The sequence below is a fragment of the Coregonus clupeaformis genome, chromosome 16, assembly GCF_020615455.1.
Source record: "Coregonus clupeaformis isolate EN_2021a chromosome 16, ASM2061545v1, whole genome shotgun sequence".
Lineage (NCBI taxonomy): Eukaryota > Metazoa > Chordata > Actinopteri > Salmoniformes > Salmonidae > Coregonus > Coregonus clupeaformis.
In genome coordinates, this window is record NC_059207.1 from 8285396 (window position 1) to 8298950 (window position 13555).

Below are 13555 nucleotides of genomic sequence, written 5' to 3' on the forward strand. Positions count from 1 at the left end.
ATTCACTAGGTCCCCCGTGTGGTTCTGGGATTTTTGCTCACCGTTCTTGTGATAATTTTGACCCCACGGGGTGAGATCTTGCGTGGAGCCCCAGATCGAGGGAGATTATCAGTGGTCTTGTATGTCTTCCATTTCCTAATAATTGCTCCCACAGTTGATTTCTTCAAACCAAGCTGCTTACCTATTGCAGATTCAGTCTTCCCAGCCTGGTGCAGGTCTACAATTTTGTTTCTGGTGTCCTTTGACAGCTCTTTGGTCTTGGCCATAGTGGAGTTTGGAGTGTGACTGTTTGAGGTTGTGGACAGGTGTCTTTTATACTGATAACAAGTTCAAACAGGTGCCATTAATACAGGTAACGAGTGGAGGACAGAGGAGCCTCTTAAAGAAGAAGTTACAGGTCTGTGAGAGCCAGAAATCTTGCTTGTTTGTAGGTGACCAAATACTTATTTTCCACCATAATTTGCAAATAAATTCATAAAAAATCCTACAATGTGATTTTCTGGATTTTTCTTTCTCAATTTGTCTGTCATAGTTGACGTGTACCTATGATGGAAATTACAGGCCTCTCTCATATTTTTAAGTGGGAGAACTTGCACAATTGGTGGCTGACTAAATACTTTTTTTCCCCACTGTATACACAGAGCGTACAAAACATTAAGAATAAATTCCTAATATAGTTGCATCCCCCCCTTTTGCCCTCAGAACAGCCTCAGTTTGTCGGGGAATGGACTCTACAAGGTGTCTAAAGCATTCCACAGGGATGCTGGCCATCTGGCCCATGTTGACACCAATGCTTCCTACAGTTTTGTCAAGTTGGCTGGATGTCCTTAGGGTGGTGGACCATTCTTGATACACACAGGAAACTGTTGAGTATGAAAAACCCAGCAGCGTTGCAGTTCTTCACACAAACCGGTATGCCTGGCACCTACAACCACACCCCGTTCAAAGGCACTTAAATATTTTGTCTTGCCCACTCACCCTCTGAATGGCACACATACACAATCCATGTCTCAATTGTCTCAAGGCTTAAAAATCCTTCTTTAACCTGTCTCCTCCCCTTCATCTACACTGATTGAAGTGGATTTAACAAGTGACATCAATAAGGGATCATAGCTTTCACCTGGACAGTCTATGTCATAGAAAGAGCAGGTGTTCTTAATGTTTTGTACACTCAGTGTATACACACGGTAACTGCCAAAATAAAGGAAACACCAACATAAAGTGTTTTAATAGGGCGTTGGGCCACCACAAGAGAGAACAGCGTCAATGCACCTTGGCATAGATTCTACAAGTGTCTGGAACTCTATTTTGTTGGTGGTGGAAAACACTGTCTCAGGCGCCGCTCCAGAATCTCCAATAAGTGTTCAAATGAGTTGAGATCTGGTGACATATGGTTTACATCATTTTCATGCTCATCAAACAATTCTGTGACCACTCGTGCCCTGTGGATGGGGGCATTGTCATCCTATGGGGTCATAGCCATGGTAGCCAAAATAATGACCTGCACAGCATTTTTAAACAAGCATTTTAGCATTGCATAATTAACTCAGAAACCACACCTGTGTGGAAGCACCTGCTTTCAATATTCTTTGTATCCCTCATTTACTCAAGTGTTTCCTTTATTTTGGCAGTTACCTGTATGTTACTCTATGGTTGTTTTAGCCAAAGAACAAAGAAGACTCTCACGAGGCAAGACAACACGACAACACCTAATCTGTTGCCAGAAATGAAGTAGTATGGTAATGCATGATATTGCGTGATACTGCATGATACTGCATGATACTGTGTGATACTGCGTGATAATGCATGATACTGTGTGATACTGCATGATATGGTTGGAGGGATACCTTGGGCAATCCTGGTTAAGCATGTGCTCTTCCCGGAGAAAAGCTTTCCCAGCACACAGGCTTTCAGTGTGAACCGAGGAAAGAAGGGAGGAAGGGTGTCTGGTTTGGGGGGGTTCACAATAGTCTGCAGGCGGAGCACCACATGTCCCAGGATATTGTTGTTGGACGGGGGGGGCTTTGCCTCCCCCTCCTCTGGCCAGGTCCACTCACCAGTCATGCTCTAACACACAGAATCAACACACATAGAACACACCTAAAGACACTGGGATTATTGTCAACAATAACGCTGAACCTGCTAGCCTGGGTACCAGGCATACAAGGAATTAACACGATAGCACAAACAGATCTGGGACCAGGCTATAAACCTGCACCATTGTGAAATTCAACATATCAGTCGAGTCATATTCTTTACTTGCGACACCATTTCAAGACAATTTGAGAACCTCTGAATTCCAGTGACACACTGAAAAGCATTTCTTGGACAATTCTGAATAGAATTTCTTGGGCATGACCTCACACTAATGGGACTCACCATATACTCATCATAGTCCTGGTTGTTAAGGATCTCCTGTTTCTCAACCTCAATGAACTGCTCTGGGGTGGGGTCGGCAGGTAGCTCCTCCAGACTGCCACTGTCATACAGGGGCTTCCCGCAAAACAAGAGCTCCTTCCATTCCCGCATCAACTTCCCAGGGATAAGACTGCAGGACAGAGTAGCAAAGAACACTCAGTGCTGTGCTGCATCTAAATTGATGCCCTCAGAATACTGTGCCGGTCCTGCTGGATTATCACTTGACCGAATTAATGCTTACGGTCCAAAAATGAAAAGGTTGCTCTCCCACCCTTGTCTACTTGTCTTCTGCTTTGCCTTTACATATCATTTCTAATTCTCCTCCCTCCAAGTACATTGTAATTGTTCGAACCAAAACAAGTGAACAAAATGCACTAAAACTTTCACGAGAAGAATGAGACAGAATTTGAGGTTGTTTTCTTTATTTGATTTCATTGGTCAAGTCATTTGACAAGCAAGAAATACATGATTCCATCGTGTCGTGCCTTGAGCTAACCTAACGATTTTGCACAAGCAAAGCTATAACGGTATGAGTATGAGTAAACACAACTGCCCACTGGGCACAGACGTTTAATTCAACGTCTATTCCACATTGGGTTCAACATAATTTCATTGAAATGACGTGGAAACAACGTTGATTCAACCAGTGTGTGCCTACTGGGTGGTGAAATACTCACATTCTGACACATTGTTCATTTCTACGGGGGATAACACTCTTAGATTGTCTTAGCTCCTCAAAATCTACAGTGCCTTTGGAAAGTATTCAGACCCCTTGACTTTTTCCACATTTTGTTACGTTACAGCCTTATTCTAAAATGGATTAAATAAAACCATTTCCTCAGCAATACACACAATACCCCATAATGATTAAGCGAAAACAGGTTTTTAGAATCTTTTGCAAATTTATTAAAAACAAAAAACAGAAATACCTTATTTACATAAGTATTCAGACCCTTTGCTATGAGACTCGAAATTGAGCTCAGGTGCATTCTGTTTCCATTGATCATCCTTGAGATGTTTCTACAACTTGATTGGAGTCCACCTGTGGTCAATTCAATTGATTGGACATGATTTGGAAAGGCACACACCTGTCTATATAAGGTCCCACAGTTGACAGTGCATGTCAGAGAAAAAACCAAGCCATGAGGTCGAAGGAATTGTCTGTAGAGCCCCGAGACAGGATTGTGTCGAGGCACAGATCTGGGGAAGGATACCAAAACATTTCTGCAGCATTGAAGGTCCCCAAGAACACAGTGGCCTCCATCATTTCTAAATGGAAGAAGTTTGGAACCACCAAGACTCTTCCTAGAGCTGGCCGCCCGGCCAAACTGAGCAATCGGGGGAGAAGGGGCTTGGTCAGGGAGGTGACCAAGAACCCGATGGTCACTCTGACAGAGCTCTAGAGTTCCTCTGTGGAGATGGGAGAACCCTCCAGAAGGACAAACATCTCTGCAGCACTCCACCAATTAGGCCTTTATGGTAGAGTGGCCAGATGGAAGCCACTCCTCAGTAAAAGGCACATGACAGCCCGCTTGGAGTTTGCCAAAAGGCACATAAAGACTTTCAGACCATGAGAAACAAGATGATCTGGTCTGATGAAACCAAGATTTAACTCTTTGGCCTGAATGCTAAGCGTCACATCTGGAGGAAACCTGGCACCATCCCTACAGTGAAGCATGGTGGTGGTAGCATCATGCTGTGGGGATGTTTTTCAGCGGCAGGGACTGGGAGACTAGTCAGGATCGAGGGAAAGATGAACGGAGCAAAGTACAGAGAGATCCTTGATGAAAACCTGCTCCAGATCACTCAGGACTATGACCCTAAGCACACAGCCAAGACAACGCAGGAGTGGCTTCGGGACAAGTCTCTGAATGTCCTTGAGTGGCCCAGCCAGAGCCCAGACTTGAACCCGATCGAACATCTCTGGAGAGACCTAAAAATAGCTGTGCAGCAACGCTCCCCATCTAACCTGACAGCTTGAGAGGATCTGCAGAGAAGAATGGGAGAAACTCCCCAAATACAGGTGTGCCAAGCTTGTCACGTCATACTCAAGAAGACTCAAGGCTGTAATCGCTGCCAAAGGTGCTTCAACAAAGTACTGAGTAAAGGGTCTGAATACTTATGTAAATGTTATATTTCAGTTTAATATTTTTTATACATTTGCTAAAATTTCTACAAACCAGTTTTTGCTTTGTCATTATGGGGTATTGTGTGTAGACTGATGAGGGAAAAAAACAATTTAATACATTTTAGAATAAGGCTGTAACGTAACAAAATGTGGAAAAAGTCAAGGGGTCTGAATACTTTCCGAAGGCTTCTGATATTGTGGGTGCTTTTAGTATTATTAAATGGATATAGCAGCCTTTTCACTTACATTACTTTAATAATTGTATAATTCAACAAATCACAAACACCCTTGTCTTTCAGATTTTATCAAACATTTGTGCAGAACATCATGTATACTCTACTTAAAGATCGACTGAATAAAATCAAAACGTATCTGGTTGAAAATGGCCTATGTGGCATCGATGTGAGTCACAAACATTTATTCTAGTGACAAAATTGACTACAAAGTGTAAATAGGATAATTTTCGTCATTAAGTCAGCCTCGTCCAAAACAGAGATCTGTGAGATTATTAGGAAAAAAGGGTATGTCACGTAATGAAGGGTACATAACAGTTTTCCTCTGATTGGGTTTATTTCAAACCTGCCCACAGCTGGCAGCACCCAAGCCATCATCAATTCGGAGCACAGTTGCACGTGACCCGATTGTAATGCCCAGCACACTGACCATAGTCAATTTGGTTTGACTTTGGATATCCCTATGGGGCTAGTTAGGGACATCAGTAAATTACATAATGTACATGGGACAATATTAAAACATTTCAATAGCTCCAAATTTCAATGACATAAAAACCTCAAACAAACTTTCAATTGTAGAAATTAATATACAAATATTAAAAGCATTTACTGAGAAAGCTAAAAGGTGTCCAACATGAAAATATTGTCCCATTTACATTGTGTAATATATTGACGGTTCCTAACTAGGCCCACAGATAGGCTATCCAAAGTCAAACCAACTTTGCCACAACTATGGCACTTGGCTAGCACTCGCTAGCCTAGGCTACTTCCAGACACAAGACCTGGTTAGACTTTCAAGTTATCTAGACGGGTGAGTGACTAGCTGTGTACTGTTTTGGCAGAGTGAATGTACAAATGCTTCCCATATGCAAACACACACACAATAGACAGCCACATCAAAGCACATCTCCAAGACCCAAATCTCGTTCTCAGTTGCATTTCCTAATGAGGACGATTGAAACCCGAGGCTAAATCAGTGATTTCTGCCCCCCTTAACATGACTGTGACAATTATGTCTTAATAGACCATCTTTGTGGGCATTGATTTGCAGAAAAGGCAACAGAAAAAAACTGAGGGTGTGTCCCAATAACCTTTCTCCTGAAGTGAGCAGTCGTTCACTACTTCCCACAAATCTAAAAAGCGTTGGATTGGTGGACGCATGGGCCAGTGGGAGTTTCCACCATATTTCTTATACTAGTGATTTCCGCTCAAATCAGTAAACGGACGTGAACAAGCGCACACTTTGGGAGAAAGGCGAGATAATTGGTACATAACTAGACAGAGCACACTCTCAAATGGTGGCACGTACTTTCCAGTGAGGAGGCGGTACTCCCCAGCTTTCGTGGCCAGGTCCACTATCTGCTCCAGCATTTCTCTGCAGCTGTCAAAGTGCTTCCTGTAGCGAGCCTGGGCGCGCTCTGCCGCTATCCTGTTATGTACTTCAATCTCCTTCCGAGTCTCCTCGGCGTGATCCAAACTGGCCTGGCGTGCTAGAGCCTGTTACATCAGTGGCAGGTCAAAGGTCAAACCTCACATTAGCTTTTAGTTAAATAGTTAGTGCTTTCCGGGATCCTTGGGACGTCCCTAACCTAAACCCTAACCCTAACCTTAACCCCTACTCTTACCGGATAGCAAGGGCCTTAGTTCAATTGCCCCTTGTGACCAGAATCCAGCCACTCCAAAAACATGTCGTTAGTAAAACTACGAAATAAAAATGAAGTAATATTCTCCTGAAAGCACCCAAAACTATACTTGACTTTACCCTGTTTTTCTTTTGAAGCATGGCAATCCTTTTGTTTGATAATAATACTATCATTCCAATTTTGAACAACTAAGTAGATAAACTAGATGAGGCATTACTTACCATGCATGATGATACACTTATTCTAGGTATATATGTACAATGTGTAGGTACAATACATCCTCTACTTGACGAGGTCAGGGTCTCACTGAAGGGGAAATCCTCCACACTACTTCTTCTGGCATGTTGGCTGCAGATGATTGACTAAAAGAGGGCACTGCTCAAGCAGACTATCTATGGTCTATGGTCTATCTATGGTATATTTGTCTGTCTATGGTCTATGGTTCATCTATGGTCTATGGTCCATCTATGGTCTATGGTCCATCTATGGTCTATCTATGGTTCATCTATGGCCTATGGTCCATCTATGGTCTATGGTCCATCTATGGTCTATGGTCCATCTATGATCTATGTTCTATCTATGGTCTATGGCACGGTTTCCCAAACTCAGTCCTCAGGACCCCAAGGGGTGCACGTTTTGGTTTTTGCCCTAGTACTACACAGCTGATTCAAATAATCAACTAATCATGTGTAATGTTAGGGCAAAAAACAAAACTTGCACCCCTTGGGGTCCCGAGGACCGAGTTTGGGAAACGTTGGTCTATAGTCCATCTATGGACCATCCTATGGAGCGATGGGCTAAATGGATCTCACCGCCTCCCTCTCCAAGGCCTCTTGGAAATCCCTCAGCCGTTGCTCTTGGTACTGTCTCTCGCGGAACACACGGTTCTGTCGGAGAACGTCCTTCTGCTGGCGGAGCTGCATGAGCTGGACGGCCAGTCGTCTCTCCAGCTGGGACTGACGGGTCAGACGCTCCACCAGCTGCTCCTCTCGAAGGGCCTCCTGCACCACAAAAGGACACCATTTGTGTAGGGTGAAGTTGGCTCTAGACGCCGATCTTGGAAATGACGTGTGTAGGTTTTACACCTGTTCACAAATGACTATGTGACTGGTTACTAGTGCTGAACATGGGTCATCCTCAATATCATCATCATCATCATCAAGTAGTATGAAAGGTCATACACTGTCTGTGTAGCTGCTCACCTCTTGGGCCTCGTGGGCTTTCAGTTGTTCCACTAGGACGCGGCGGCGGCGTTTCTCCCTCTGCTGGCGAGCTGCTGCATCCTCCTCCAGCCTCTGGCGGATTTTCTGGATGTACTCGCTGTTAACCCGGGCCAGCTCCTCAGGCCTCTGCAACTGGGAGCCATGACTTCTGGGGGCCTCAGTGTGAAAAGAGGACATCTGCTGGGCACTGTGGGGAGGGTGGATGATAGTTCAGGGCCCGCATGTATCAAGCTTCTTAGAGTAGGAGTGCTGATTAAGGATCAGCTTTGCCTTTTAGATCATAATTAATACAAGCACATGGAAAGGGGGAACCTGATCCTAGATCAACACCCCTACTCTGAAACACTTGATACATACGACTTTTCAGTTGAACTATTGTTAGCCAACTCATTTTTGGGGGGAAATATTTGGGAAGATTTGCGGTTGGGATTTTTCCAATACTTACCTCAAAGAGGAGGTGCCAAAGCCGCCAGCAGGTGACAACTTCTTCCTGTTCTTCTCAAACTGGGCGATTTCCATGTGAACCTTCTGTAAGGAAATGTCAACGGAGAGATTGGTCATGTCAACAAGGGCCTGTGAAGTTCTATGGAAATGATCCACAGTATGATGTGAAACCAACCCATAGTGGAAGTATAATGGTGTAGGGTGATGTTGCCCCTAGACGCTGATCTGGGGTCAGTTTTGCATTTCCCCACTAATGGTTAAGGTTAGGATTAGGGGAGAGGAAGCTGATCCTAGATCTGTACCTAGAGGAAACTTCACCCTGGAGTGTATAATACGTTATATTATCTGTCCCGTCGACTGTCATGTCTCCTCTCATTGCCTGACAATCCAAACCCTTTTTACATAGCCTGATACTTTACAATATAGACATTCTTCTTCACCTGAGCCTCCTGTATCTTCCGGTTCTGTTGTTGTTTCTCCAGGGCCTTCAATGTCTGTTTGGGCGGAGGTTTGGGAATTTGGATGATGGCGGTCTGAATTCGAGTCATTATCTCATGCTGCTTTCTGCGTGCATGTCGGTGCTGCAATGACAATATTATGTCAATGTAGCCAATATGCACACTAGCTAGGCATCCAGATTGAGTAGCTAAACATCTCACATCATTCATTCACTTCACTATATGTATATGACCAGAGCAGTTCAGTATGCAGTAAGCACTGATTAACATTGGACAGGAGCAGCTTTTCCTTCAGTCTTTTCATCATCCACAACAACCCCACAATGCGACAATTGAAGTCTGTGATTGGCTAGCCCCAAAAGGTCGGTGCTAACCCTGCTCCGGAGCAGGGCCAGTTAGCCCTGGCCTTTAGTTTTGTGCTATCCCACTATGCAAGTGTGAATATTAGCTTAGCTCCGGGCTACAATCTCTCTTAGCCCAGGGCTAAGGAGTCTGTTAGGGTTAGTAGCAATGATGTATATAAACCCTGGATTGCTGATACTATGTATTGGCCATTGAGAGGCTTTGAAGCCACCGGTCGGCCATATTGTCACTCCCCAGTAGGAGCAGTCCTCCATAGGAATGAATGGAATTCTACAGTATTTCAATTAAATGTTTCAAGTACAAAATAACATGTATTATTATATTATTATATTTAAGCATTTTGTTGTTAGTGGGGACAGTAACATTAGCAGTCTCTAAAAAAAAAATACTTTCAGGATTTTTATGTTTAGCTCACATAATATAATGTAAAAGTAGGCATTAAGGTGTCTGTAATAAAATAGACGTGTCAAAAACATATGTAGACATTAACAAATGCATTTCTATAGCTTCCCAAATCTTTTTTACAATGGAGGAAGAGTACCAAGATGGCTGCGCTTCAATACAGCGCCCCGTCAGTCATCCAGGGTTAATACACATCACTGGTTAGCAGGCTGTTAGCCCAGGACTAAGGAGGCTGTTAGGGTTAGGAGGCTGTTAGCCCAGGGCTAATGAGGCTGTTAGGATTAGGGTTAGGAGGCTGTTAGCCCAAGGCTAAGTGTAGTGTGAACATGGATTCTTTCTGATACCTTTTCAATGTCCTGGAGTCTCATCACTTCCTGCACTTTCTGCTGTTTCTGCTCCTTCACAGAGTGGGCCATGACAGACTTGTCATATATCTCTCGACCTTTGATTTCATACTTCAGAGCGATTTTTTGGAGTTTCAGATCAGCCTCTCTCTTGACGACTGTCCTCAGGCGCTGGGATAACAAAGACAGATACAAAAAAAGTATTACAAAAACATGTATTTTTATTGGTCAAATGAGATATTGTGGAAAATATAGACTGAGAGTGTGTCACAAAGGCAGTGGGTCAGATTCAAAGCCACATCGACACTGGCAAACATGTGTGATGTAGGCAAACCCGGTCACAGGCTTGGAGAATACTGGATGCCCCTTTGGTCTTCACAGAGTTGGGTAAAGCTGCTCTTAGTTTTTTTTGCGCCCTTTATGTGGAACAACTTACAGAGCTCTCTGAAAATGTGATGTTCTGGCCCCCCTTGGTCAGTTCAGAGTAATGATCAGAGACCTCTATGTTGATAAACGTGCCTGTTTTTCTTAATGTTTTGTAAGTTTGTATGTTGTATATATGTTCGATGTATTGATGCAGGGCTCATCTGAAAAAGAGACCCTAGTCTCAGTATAACTCAGTATAACCCTGTCAAAACAAAGGTTTAATAAAATAAATTACAACGCTAGATCACTCAGGCTACATGAAAAGCAATTTCAGTGTCCAACTAGCTGTCTAGGGAGCGACAACAAATGAATGAAGCAGCCATGATGGGGTGAGGGAGCCTTATTCCACTTACCTCAGAGTAAATGTCATTCTCCACACGGTGGAGGCAAGCTGTGGCAGCTGGCTGCATAGCCTCCATAGCTGTGCCGGTCAGGCCGGCTTTCTTCTTCTTCTGAAGCAGTATGAAGAGCTGATAAAGCAGCCGTGTGGCGGCACCGTGCTGCTCCCGCATCACTGCTTGGGCCATGCTCAGGTCGAAGGAAACTCCGAGCAGTTGCAATGTGGGTTCCATGAGTGTGAAGTTATTCAGCTTTGAGTTTGCGGTGCTAGGAGAGACAATTGTTGTGTAACTTCTGAAAAGTGTGCTCGCTCAACAGTTTGGCGCTACCTAGGTAAAATAACAAGATATTGAACATTGTTGATTTAAAAAAATACACTACCGGTCAAAAGTTTTAGAACACCTACTCATTCAAGGGTTGTTCTTAATTTTTACTATTTTCTACATTGTAGAATAATAGTGAAGACATCAAAACTATGAAATAACATATATGGAATCATGTAGTAACCAAAACAGTGTTAAACAAATCAAAAAATATATTTTATATTTGAGATTCTTCAAATAGCCACCCTTTGCCTTGATGACAGCTTTGCACACTCTTAGCATTCTCTCAACCAGCTTCACCTGGAATGCTTTTCCAACAGTCTTGAAGGAGTTCCCACATATGCTGAGCACTTGTTGGCTGCTTTTCCTTCACTCTGCCGTCGGACTCATCCCAAACAATCTCAATTTGGATGAGGTCGGGGGATTGTGGAGGCCAGGTCATCTGATGCAGCACTCCATCACGGTAAAATAGCCCTTACACAGCCTGGAGGTGTGTTGGGTCATTGTCCTGTTGAAAAACAAATAATAGTCCCACTAAGCCCAAACCAGATGGGATGGCGTATCGCTGCAGAATGCTGTGGTAGCCATGCTGGTTAAGTGTGCCTTGAATTCTAAATAAATCACAGACAGTATCACCAGCAAAGCACCACCACACCATAACACCTCCTCCTCCATGCTTTATGGTGGGAAATACCACCGGTCTAATGTCCATTGCTCGTGTTTCTTGGCCCAAGCAAGTCTCTTCTTCTTATTGGTGTCCTTTAGTATGGTTTCTTTGCAGCAATTCGACCATGAAGGCCTGATTCACGCAGTCTCCTCTGAACAATTGATGTTGAGATGTGTCTGTTACTTGAACTCTGTGAAACTTTTATTTGGACTGCAATTTCTGAGGCTGGTAACTCTAATAAACTTATCCTCTGCAGCAGAGGTAACTCTGGGTCTTCCTTTCCTGTGGCGGTCCTCATGAGAGCCAGTTTCATCATAGCACTTGATGGTTTTTGCGACTGCACTTGAAGAAACTTTAAAAGTTCTTGAAATGTTCCGTATTGACTGACCTTCATGTCTTAAAGTAATGATGGACTGTCGTTTCTCTTTGCTTATTTGAGCTGTTCTTGCCATAATATGGACTTGGTATTTTACCAAATAGGGCTATCTTCTGTATACCACCCCTACCTTGTCACAACACAACTGACTGGCTCAAATGCATTAAGAAGGAAAGAAATTCCACAAATTAACTTTTAACAAGGCACACCTGTTAATTGAAATGCATTCCAGGTGACTACTTCATGAAGCTGGTTGAGAGAATGCCAAGAGTGTGCAAAGCTGTCATCAAGGCAAAGGGTGGCTATTTGAAGAATCTCAAATATAAAATATATTTTGATTTGTTTAACACATATTTGGTTACTACATGATTCCATATGTGTTACTTCATAGTTTTGATGTCTTCACTATTATTCTACAATGTAGAAAATAGTAAAAATAAAGAACAACCCTTGAATGAGTAGCCTAGGTGTTCTAAAACTTTTCACCGGTAGTGTATATTTTAAACTGATTAACTTACTTGCTCTTTAAGAACAGGTCAAAATCCTCCTGCAGTTGATATTTATGCAGGACCTCTCCAATAAGGTAGCCATTTGCAAAATCCTTAGAGAAGGACCTGGGGTCTGCAAAAAGACAAGAGTGTAACATATAGGGCCATCTAGGCTACTCAAGATCAACAACTGGAACCCCTACAGCTACACTTGACTGCTATTTACTCTTGCAAATTTTGGGATGACAAGCGAAAAAGCTAACCAACAAACTAGTTTATTAAAGGCACATATTGCAATTTCAATACCCTGGGTTAGGTATTAAATTGCTTACAAACAAAAGAGTAAAGCAGTTTATATTTTGAGTTTTGATGGGGTAAGGCTGTTGAACTATGCTCACGAGGCATTTCTAAATTATATTATTCAAGAATCAATGACTATATATCATTAATTTAAAAGTACGTTAATCCCGGATTGCCATTTCATTTATCACTATTGAACAGCAGGAAATATGGCAGACTAACGTTACGGCTGTAATTCTACTCATATTTTTTTGTTAACTAGAAATACTACACAACACAATACACAAAACATGCAATGCAAATCACAAGTTGGATTCATTGCATCAAAAGCTAATTGTGTCTACAGACTGGCTAGACAAGTTTGTTAGTTTAAAGTTAATACTGTAACTAGCTAGTTAACGTTAGCTGTTCACACTTACCAACGTATTTTGATAACCGGAGCTCTACGTTTAGCCACCTGCATAATATATCCGACATCTTGACGTTTTCGTTATTGTTGTGTAGCTAAATATTATAAGTATTAAACTACATGATAGCTCTAACTTGTTCTGGCTAGCTAAGGGGGAAATAGACAACAACCACAAGGTGTGCCGTTGCCATAGTGATATACCAACTAAAAGTGGGGTTTGGGGAAAGCAAGCAGCGCCCGTCTCTCTTGTGGGTTGTGCTTGTGACTGAATCAGCAGCTCCTTGAATAATCACTGGGTTGATCACTGAAAATTACCTGCCAAAGCTGGCCTGTAGTGATTGATTGCGCCAATGGCAATATGTAGCCATGCATTGTAACATACAGGCAAACATTTGTAAAAAGAAGTCATTAAGATTGATAAATTCACAGGTAGACACGGTGACCTTCGATACATACCTCAGTGTTTCACCGAATTTTACCTTTCTTATGCAATACAATATGTGTGTGTGTTTCTTCTTGTAAAATAATTCACAGTAAGAGAGGTTTTAATACTTTATTGCCTTAAAAACAG

The 13555-nt window shown here is 42.7% G+C and overlaps 1 protein-coding gene across 2 annotated transcripts in view; it reads right to left on the bottom strand.

Moving 5' to 3' along the window:
* spef2 (sperm flagellar 2) overlaps window positions 1–13165 on the bottom strand; it is a 43903-nt gene extending 30738 nt beyond the window's left edge. For both annotated transcript variants that reach the window (XM_041900196.2, XM_041900195.2), the window contains exons 1-11: window positions 12995–13165; window positions 12306–12408; window positions 10436–10688; window positions 9657–9827; window positions 8530–8670; window positions 8091–8173; window positions 7625–7832; window positions 7235–7423; window positions 6089–6276; window positions 2380–2548; window positions 1848–2067 (exon numbers count right to left, since the gene is read on the bottom strand). In XM_041900196.2, the coding sequence (XP_041756130.2) occupies window positions 1848–2067; window positions 2380–2548; window positions 6089–6276; window positions 7235–7423; window positions 7625–7832; window positions 8091–8173; window positions 8530–8670; window positions 9657–9827; window positions 10436–10688; window positions 12306–12408; window positions 12995–13052 (1783 nt within the window). In that variant the 5' untranslated portion in view covers window positions 13053–13165. The remainder of the gene's footprint in view (window positions 1–1847; window positions 2068–2379; window positions 2549–6088; window positions 6277–7234; window positions 7424–7624; window positions 7833–8090; window positions 8174–8529; window positions 8671–9656; window positions 9828–10435; window positions 10689–12305; window positions 12409–12994) is intronic.
* Window positions 13166–13555: the final 390 nt, after the last annotated feature.